Here is a 10,614-nt window from a genome sequence, read left to right as displayed (position 1 = left end):
CAATGTAATTAACTACAGTAAGAGCGACATTATTTCTCTGCTTCCAAAATCATTAACTATTAACAACTTATATTTAATGAAAATGTCCGACTCTCCAAAAGAATGATGATTGATGTCGACAGAAAGAAGAAGAGGAAGAAAAAAAGAAAAAGGAAAACATTGCTGCTGAAGAGAGGGAGCTGCTTTCATCCCGATCACAAACTTGGATTTTGAGGGGAGCGCGCCCCGCCCTCCTGGTCCTTATAACCAGAAAGCCTGTTTGCAGGACGCACAAACACAACAGGAACACTGGAGACCACATCGCCGCGCACGAACCGTTCCTGGAGACGAACTCTGGCTTCAAAGACTTTACGGATTACTCTGGTTTGCTTTCACCCTCATGACCGCGAGCGAACGACCAGAAGCGGCCATGGATTTTCTCAATCACAACTATTTGAATGCGCGCAACCCTTATGACTATACTTTTAATTTCTGGAACGACTATCTCGGGCTGACGACGTTGGTCACGAAGAACAACAAGCTCAGCATCCCCCAGAACCCGAACTCCATCACCGAGTCTCTTAAGGCGACCCTGGGCTTGGACGATTCCCCGCCGTGTCCGTGCGTAATCTCGGGCGGCGTTGGGGACAGCGGTCACCTGGACTGCTGCTGCCCGTCCGGGAGCCCCCCGCCGGCCTCCATCCTGGACTTGAAGGAGCGTTTCTCGATCCTGAGCCCCTTCCAGAACCAGCTGCCGGAGCGAGAGGTGGGCTTCGGCGGGAGCTTCGCCGGGTTCGATCTGTTCGGCATGGAGAGGAAGATGCGCAAACCCGCCTCCAGGAGCAAGCAGGAGCCCAAAATCTGCGTCTTCTGCCGAAATAACGGCGCGCCCGAGGAGGTGTACGGCTCTCACGTCCTGAAGACTCCGGACGGGAGGGTTGTGTGCCCGATTCTGAGGGCTTACACCTGTCCCCTGTGCAGCGCCAACGGGGACAATGCCCACACCATCAAATACTGTCCTCTGTCAAAAGACCAGCCATCCCAGCGACCGTTAAAGGGAGGGAGGGCTGTGGGTGGTAAGAGGATGAAAATATTCTAAACAGACGTGACTATAAAGTAAATTGAATTGCACTGACTGAACTATTTCCAGATGACTGTTTTGATTTCGGCTTTAGCCTTTATCCCAGTTTCATAAACATATTGATTTTATCCTTTTTCCTCTCTCTCTCTCTCTCTCTCTCTCTCTCTCTCTCTCTCTCTAAGATCTCTTATATTTTTATAGTTCTTTTATCCACATAGAACAATTTTATGCTTTATACATGGGATTTATTTTTCTTGCTAGTTTATAGTCATTTGAGCGTGTGCATATAAATACATGCATCAATAATCACAAAGTGTGAATACATTTGAAGAGAAGTATTTTGGTCATGTAGGGAAACACACTGACATTGGCAAAAGGGGATGAATGTCATATTTCTACCAAGTATTTTTGTACGGCGAGCTAAGCTCGCTGCGATTTTCTTTCTCGTCTTAGAAAACCAAAGTTATGTTTGCCATTAAAGAAGCTCAAGATTGTGTCATTGATGAGTGCTTGTGTGCGTCTGACTGGAGCAGGAACTCTTTGGTCCCAGCCGCCTGCCGAAAAAACTCCACAACATATTTTCCAACTTGCTCTAAAAGTTGACATTCAATCTGCAAGGCAGGAAGGAGGGAGGGAGGGGGAGACAATGTGGCCTCTGTTTCAGGCTCATGTTCTCTGGGGGACATTATAATCAATTGTTGCCAAGCCAAACTTTCACTCCAATCCAATGTGATGAGAATGTCATCTGACTTTACAAGCAGTCAGAAATGAGAGATACTTGCCTGCATTTCTTTATGTTTACATTCCCAAATAAGGGCGACACACTGGATTTCCTTTTTCTCTGTCAAGTCTCTCTTTCTCTATGGTGTTTCTTTTTTTCTCTTTGGTTTGTTTTGGTTTGCCCAACGTGTCTCATGCCTGTTCTGTGAGGCCTTTTCACTCTGAGCGTGAGGTGAAAAAGAGCAAATGAATGTTAGCAAACAACAACAACAACGACGTGCTATCCCGTTATTTCTTTACCTGAAGAATCCCCCCAAAAAAGAAAAAAAAAGATGCAAAAATGTTGTGAATGTATGATTGAAAGTGTCACTTGCAGGACTGCACATTTCTGACAGTTTTGTTTACCAAAGGAATACAATTGCATTGAAGAAAGAAGAGAGATTTGCTGTATTGTACATAAAGTGATGTTTATTCAGTATTTTAACATTACAAGTGACTTCAGAGGGCGCTACCTCAACAGGATTTTGTACTTACATGTAAAATGTCAACAGCAGTTTATTGATATAGTGCTGCCATTTATAATAAGGGTTTTGATAGTATTTTTGATCTTTGTATAACATAATTGTATTTTCATTTTGTCGCATTTAACAAGACGGAAGTGAATTTCCAAGAAGCTATAAGCATTGCTCACCAAAAGGTGATTGTCTGTAAATAACGATTATACCCATACTTTTTAAAGTTTAGTTGGTCAATGTTACATTCTTGGGTGTGTGCGAGAGAGTGGATATTGAAAAAGGCTGACACAATTTGCCACTTTTAACAGAGGAGTTTTTTGATTAAATGAATAATAGAAAAAGAAAACACTGTTGAACTTTGTTATTTATATTTTACCACAATTTCCTGTATGCTGCTGTGCAGAATAACAACATATGAATCCACTAGAGAAATAAAAACCTATCAAATATTTGGAGCGATGTGGTCGTGTTCTTCGGTTGCTTTACTCAACATCAAACTGAGCACAAACCCCTTTTTTCTTCTTATTTTTCTTTTGAGTTGGTGGGCAAAAGTCTAGAATTAACGGCTTACTGACTGATTTAGTTATTTGCAGATGGACTGATTGAATCAAGCGTGGAAGTCGACTAAAAAGCACACTTCCGAACGGCCTTGCTCGCCCTAATTGGCCTGCTAACCGCCTGCCTTGCTAACCAACCAATGTGTGGATCGTGTCAGCGTTTGAGCCCCCATGCACACGACAACCTTTTTGCTTTTGGACAAACTGAACCTGATCCGCCGCTCTGGTATCTTTAAAGATTTGTCTCCGTAGGACAAACACAGGGCCGCGGTTGTTCGCGGTTGTTTAGGGAGGTCTGCCCACACAAGAATGTCTTGGCTTACGCCTTCGCCATTCAAACGGATCATGTTTGCACTGAAGTGAGTTGAATAGCTGGCCCTCCCGGCCTTCTCCGCCTGCCATCTGTGGAATGGCTGCTGCAGATTTTAAAAGGGAGCTCAAAGCAGGCAGAAAGCTTTGCTGCTGCTGCTGCTTTAGCTTTTTTTTCTTCCGGGAAGAGCTGTGCACAGTTTCTTACAAATGTCCCATCAAATGAGTGAACAATAAATAAAACCGTGATGAGCTCATGAATGGCTTCACTGTCCTCACCAGCAAAACAACCTCAGACGTTGGTAATTGCTGCTGACGCTGAGCATGCACTACAAAAACACATCAAGAAGACTGTACATACATTAGCCCGAGGCAACCAGCTGGTGTCATCCACACCTTGGCTCTCCCCACCACCCCCAACCCGTTCCTCCCTGCCTCCCCCGCCCTCTGTCTTCATGCAACTCCCAGCTGAGGCTGCGCCATTAAAAATGGATGACTACTAAGTGCAACAGGGATTTATCTTTGTGAGAACAGTGGCGAAAAAGCCTGGCGGGCTCGCATTTCAGGCAAACACAGTACGCTAACAGGTCTTATTCCCTCTACGCCGCCGCCTCCATTAGCCGCCTCGCAGACAGGGCCCTCATAATCGACTTAGTTGCACCATTCATGAGATATGTATCTTCCGTGATCATATAATCTGTGGCTGTTTTTTTTTGCGCAATATACCATTTTGGGTGCACGACAAATCTCTCTGCGGAGGCTCGAGGGGCAGAGACACATAATGAGGTTTGTTCCAGATGTGAGGCGGCAAACTTCTGCCATCTACGAAATGATCGTGAACAAAAATGGGAGATGAGTGAGGAGGAAATTAAAGGGCAGCATTATCGGTCAGGTGTTGGAGCAGTTATCACCCAGAATGAGGCAACGGGATCCCCTCTGGCAGGTGATTAAGATCCAGCTAATGTTAGGCGGCATTAGTTAGTCTTTGCTGCTCGTGTGATTTAGAGGCGGCATTAATCCACGCTGTTCATCACGGTGGCTGAAGAGAATGTTTCCTGGTTAAAGAGCTGTAGTTACTGTACAGCAGAGGCCCGATCAGATGGGCCCGGGTGGTGAAGTGACCTGATACCATTACACTACAGAGACACAATGGCTGATCCGGTGAATCCATTCACGGTGGCGTTATCCTGGAGTTGAGTATGTTTAGTCTTGGTCTCTCTTTTCCTTTTTTTTTCAGAAAGTTCTGTTCAGTTTCCATTGAGGCTGTGATCTGCCAACAAAATGCAAGATTTTCAAAGAATAAGTACTCCATCAACATCACAGCAATTTTAAATCCCATGTTAGTCTCCTCTTAAGCACAGATATTTGGATGTAAATGACCAAATCATAATCATAATTGATATGTGTCCAGCTTCGCTGACGCCACACAGTCTCTCTCTGTAATTGCAGAGAGAATCCCTGCAGTAGATTAGAGGACTTTTTAGTGTGAAGGTTCTTTTCAGCTCCTTTCTTCCTGGACAACAAAGAATGCTAACACCCACTCGCGTCTTGGTTTTGTCTTACAGGTGACATACAGGTGACATCTGCATTCATTGCTGGGACAAATGTCTTTGCAGTCGCCACAGGTATTTATTTATTGACGATCAGCAGTGATGATTTTTAAAACACACTGAAATGGACATATAATACTTAAAAAATCATCAACAGGGATTCTGACAATTCTTAGAATTTATACAAATAAACAAACACATAATATGCTCTCCGCAAAGCCACTGGACTCCATTGACAGAAACAGTTCTTTTACCTCGCTGATCGTTGTAAAACACACTCCATTCAACCTTCAAACAAAATAAAACCAATCAAAACCATCTTTGTGAGTCTTTTTGCTCTCCCAACAGTCAACCACTCTGGTTTGAGGGTTTGAAAGTGAGACTGAATAAAGAGAAGATTTATATAATAAAAACATTTTTAGTGTTTACCAATCCTGCTTTCCATCAGGAAAGTGACTCACCAGAAAAACGGGTTTCTTCTGTTAGAAAACCTGCAAAAAATATTGGTGAAAAAAAAGGATATTATTTACTGTTTATTGACTTTTAATGGTAGAATTTCTCAGATGATGGTAACCATAATATATGAGTGTTTTCTTATAGACCACTGCATTGCCTTTCTAACATGACTACATTAAACTTTGGTCCACCTTATTCATATAGCCCTCCTCTTCATATAACAATGTTAAAGGCAAATAATAAGATCTGGATCTGGAGAATGAATCCATTGGTCCAATCAGCTGCAGTAAACATGTGCAGTAATGATGTGCAGTCCTCCTCATTGTTTCAGCAATCATAGCATCTCTTCTGGCAGCAGATATATATATATATATATATATATATATATATATATATATATATATATATATATATATATATATATACGTTTTAAAATATTCTTGAATTCCTTAATGGCTTTCTAATGATGCAGACTGAGAAACTGCATTAATATACAATAGATCGCACGGCCGGTCTCTTAACGTCGGTGTGTGGTGTAATTGAGACGAGGCATTAAAACCAGGCAGGACAAAGCAAATACTGCAATGACTCTGCTAAATGACCTCACGGCCCATTTACATAGCATCCCTCTCTTTCATTGACCCCCTCATGACAACAGTGCGGAAGGCTTATAATAAGTCACAGATCCACAGAATTCATTTATGGGTCCCATCATTTCCCAGAATACACGTGTAATGAGGATGCTCCTGTCGCCTAGCAACTCCTGGGGATAAAATTGGACAGCAGCTGAGCATGAAAGTCATTCCGCGGAGCGAGCTAAAGAGGATACCATCTTTGGCCTTCACATTAAATGGCTTATTGGTGCCGGTTTGATTTTAAAATTGGAATAAAGGTGGAAAAAAACAGAGAAAAAAAAACCTGAAAGGCTTTTTTTTGACATAGATGTCCATTCAAACAGATTATCACCCCCTGTGGTGATGAAAGGCATTACAAAAACACGAATACCTGCTTTGTGACACATCTGATAACCAGTGTTATTCAAAGCCGGCGATGTGGAAGGGCTCATAATGACGAGGACGGTGTTATTGAACCCTCTGTCAACGACGCTGCGCTGGCCGTTCGCGGCGCTGGTCGTTCGCGGCGCTCGGGCGATAACAACTCTGTCCCTCGGAGGGCAGCTCCCAGCTTTGATGCCGTAATTGAAATTTCACAAAGGATTTATCTGAAACCAAAAAGCGCTGCTGTTTAAGTGAGCCGGACAGGTTATTAAGTTTCTTTCACAGCGTGATCAGCTTATTTCTCAGTGGCTGTTGCGCTGGTGCAGATGTACTGTCAGTTGGAATAATCCTCCCAAGTCACCCGTGCGTATCCGTATAGGAGATCTTGCGCAGCGTCGAGTAATCTCAACATTTATTCTGCGGGTGTGTTTTTCTTCTAAAAGTTGTTCTGCATTAGAAAACAAATCCTCGGCTGTCTGGCATTCAGTCACTTCCTGGCCGTGGGCATCCTCGGCTTATCCGCCATCATTGGCATTTTCTGAGACATGGCAACAACTAAATCATAAATAAAACAAGACAGCAGGGGACTGGTTTTCTGTTTGTGCCTCATGGTATTTATAAATAGTTTCGAGAAGAAGGAATGTAATTTCCTGCAGATTTTCTTCGTGTCTAACCGCCTTCTGCAGACTGGGAGGACGAATCTGACTGAAAAAGACGACATCGGGTATTATTTCTCCAATAGACCTTTTCAAACTTGACAACATAACCGTTCTAAATGGCCCCTTTTATATTTTCCTCTTGCGATGTTTGTTAATGCAGTTGGCTGAGAGGAAGTACACTTGGACCAAACCTGTTGCCCCGGCAACTGAATGGCAATGCAATCTCAATGAATCCTCGTCTGAAAAGACGCTTGTTGCCACTCGCTCCCCGACTCTGTAGCGCTTTACGCTGCAACAGAGCGCCGCTGTGTCTGTGTGCCATTCAGCTTGTTCCAGGGTTGCGTACAGTTTGGCTCAATCCGGTGTGCGATCATTCAATCCCCTTTCCAATGAAGCTGACGAGGACTCCGGTGTTACGCTGGAGTCTTCACTCAGACTCAATACCCGATCAACAAAGATGTCACACGCGGCCAGACGATCAAGTACAAGCGATGCACACACATCACCAGGAGTACTATCGTTAACGATGAGGCTGCTCACATAGCTTCACCACCACGCAACAGAACCACACGTTCAGCTCCATCACTCAGTCACATGCACATATGGCAAAACAGATTCTATGTTACTTTAATAAAATAATGAGTCACAGGCCTTTGCTTCGGGTTCCCTGACTCTATTCGTACTGGGCCTGTACCTCCTGGGTGTCGGAGCAGAAACCAAATCCACTGCTTTTCATGTTGAAAAGGTAACGGTAGGTTTTCTAAGCTGCACAACATTTGCATCGTGGACCATTTGCAACAGCGCTACCCGTGAAAGAAGGCCTCACCAGAAGCAACCGGGTATTTAATGGCAGTAGAGGAGAAAAAAACTCCAACATTTCTGTATTCGCATTTGCATGTAGGACATAGTGAGCTTTCAAAAGCTATTTCTTCACTGACAAATCACAGGTGACTGATAGTTTGTAGCAGATTCTTTTCAGAGGCCACTGAACATAACATGGAGATACAACTTGTCAATGAACTTGCTGACAAAAAAAGAAGACCATTCTTGTTAGAAATCGGTTATCATTTCAATTTTTTTTTGATTCAGGCCTTCAAAAATATAATGTCCAGTTTTCTTTTTCCTTTGGTGGGATTCGTTATTCGTGACGTTTCGCTTGTCCGTACTAACAAAACAAAAGAGAGGCGATAGAGACACGTTCTCACACTGCCTGCCTTCTCACTTCTGCACACCTGGTCAATCACTGCATAATAAACTGAATAATAATATGGCGGTGCTTGCTTGATTGCAGTGTTTGCGTCAACTGATCAAAACAGATAATATGTCTCAACATTGGGTTTAATGGGGAAACAGCTCCTAAACCCACCCTCCCCTTGCAACTATCAGCACTCTCAATCACATTTCCAAGGGAAAGTATTTCCTCCCAGATTGCAGTCAGTTTTAAACATTATTAAGGCTGTAAATTCAAATAAAACAACAGAAAATCCAACTACTTTGTTAGGTTTAGTAAAACATCGGCAAAAAACAAATATCCGTGAAACAAAACACTTCAATGCAGTTTTGTTGAATGGGAAAGTAATTTTTATTTTTTTGCTAAAACACAAAAGGAAATACAAAAGATGTATTGAATCGTTGGGAAACTATTATTTATTTTGCTCCATTAAGTTTTCCCCCCCTTGCTGTTATCCTCTGGATCACATAGTGCTATATATTGGACATTAGTGAGGTAATAGTGTTTTGTTGTTGGCTCAGGGCAGGAGTTCAGTATTTGCTCTCAGCAGGGATCAGTGCGAGGAGACGCTTATGTTCTTATATATCATCCATCTGCACGGCAGCTCTGCAGAGCTCGAAGGTAAAAGACAAAGTCCTCTCACTCGTCACATCTCCGGTAGACTTTATTGACATTTTTAAATTAAAGAGCGGCTTATCATCATGGCTGCTACATGACACGCTCCCTGTTTAAACTTCTAAAGATCCTTCCTGCACAGTAGATCCGTTCTCACTGCACCCTGCTCTGTCATTGACCCGTATAATAACAATGTTGAAAGCAGATAATAAGTTACAGATCTGCAGAATCCATTTATTGGTCCCGTCATTTCCCAGAATACACGTGTGCAATGAGGATATTCCTGTCGCCTAGCAACTCCTGGAGATAAAATTGGACAGCAGCCAAGCATGAAAGTCATTCCATAGAGCGAGGTAAAGAGGATAGCATCTTGAGCCCTCACTTCAGGGGCAGCTGGTGATTTGGAGCCAGTCATGTGCACACCATTTGTGAAAAAAGTGGATCTGCATGTAAATATATATTTTAGGAGAATGACAAAGACATGAATAAAGGACTGGATATCTTTGTTGGAGTGTAAGTGTAAGAGGTGGATTACTTTTGTTATATGAAGTAACCTAACGTAATGCTTTAGCTCTATCATCCATTGTTTGGACAGGGCAATAAACACCCTGTAGTGTTATTATTATTAAATATTGTTATTATAGTGTGCAGACACATATCACTATTAGACACTGGAGATGTCCATATGCAAGACATGTATGTAAATGTGTACTAATACTTGTCTAGATGACCATAAACAATTTATGTACTGTAAAGATAATCAACAAAAAGGTTGAAAATGTTAAAACAAATCTCACTGATCTTTCACATGTGTGATGAGTACTGACATCTAAAGGCTTTGGCTTTGTTTGGCTTGTCAGGGGAGAGAAACTGAGCCATGATATTTTATATAGTCAGTCAGTCCATATATGAATCAAATATGGTGGAATTTTGAGTCTACAGAGATGCAAACTGCCCCAAACCAAAACCATTGAAACACATTGTGTTAACTCTGGTAAAACCAGATGCCTTGTATAATTTCCTCTTAGTAACAACTCATCCAAAACCCTATATTTCATATTTGCTAACTATAAAGACAACAGTTCCAAAATCTCAATCTACCTCCAAGCAGTGTGTAGTTTATTCCCAACAGAGCCGTGACAACATTGAGTGGAGGCCTATTTAAATGTCAGTATACAAAATAAAAAATGCAAATCACTATTGTCTGAAAATGTAATGCCCAAAGAAGACAGAAGAGCTTACAGCTGCAAACATTTTACATTAATTGTAGGAAAAGAAAAATCTACATGCAACAATAAAAGTAATGAATAATACAAGTTGTCCTCTTTCTTGTCAGTGTGGACATTTTATTCATCAGTATGCAAATTGGGACACGAGTAGTTAGATTGATATCTGACAGAACAAACACTGCACCGTGTTCTATAGTACAAGAACGTAATATGGATTTTTATAACTGCAAAAATGTAGACAATCAGTGTACTGTTTATATTAGTATCTAGTGTTGAAGTGCAGCCATGCACATTAGCATACAGCACACAGTGTCACTGCTTTGGTGTGGAATTGGGAGAAATACAATTTGATGATGTTTTTGAGCACATCGTGGTCGGTGACCTCCTAATAACTTGAACCCGAGCGCGGTCTAATCAGCCAGAGTGACTGTAAACATCTGACAGCTCACCAGACAGCTAACACACTCCAGTTTGACTGTTTCATGCATCACAACTTGTTCTCATTCACATCTACTTAATCCTAGTGGACGAAGTGTTCATTACAAATGGCTCAGGGTTGTTTTTTTCCCGTGATCGTGTTGCTACATTGATCACCGTCCAAGTGGTAAATTGATTTGTTTTCCATCTCTTCTTACTTAATAATGCAGTGGATTAAAACTGCCAGAGGGTGGTCTACTCTGCTCGCTCGAGATCGTTTCTGGGTGAAACCGATGAA

General features: G+C 42.2%; 1 protein-coding gene across 1 annotated transcript; it reads left to right on the top strand.

Annotated features, from left to right (window-relative positions):
- Positions 1 to 409: 409 nt before the first annotated feature.
- Positions 410 to 2,737, top strand: nanos1 (nanos homolog 1; the record flags this gene model as incomplete). The annotated part of the gene is made up of 1 exon (XM_079229064.1): positions 410 to 2,737. The coding sequence occupies one exon, from the start codon at positions 410 to 412 to the stop codon at positions 1,076 to 1,078; it is 669 nt and encodes a 222-aa protein (XP_079085190.1). The 3' UTR covers positions 1,079 to 2,737.
- Between the last annotated feature and the right edge of the window lie 7,877 nt (positions 2,738 to 10,614).

Source organism: Taurulus bubalis (assembly GCF_910589615.1).
Source record: "Taurulus bubalis genome assembly, chromosome: 13".
Classification (NCBI taxonomy): Eukaryota; Metazoa; Chordata; class Actinopteri; order Perciformes; family Cottidae; genus Taurulus; species Taurulus bubalis.
Note: the sequence above shows the minus strand (reverse complement) of the source record. Positions and strands in the feature narration are given on the sequence as shown.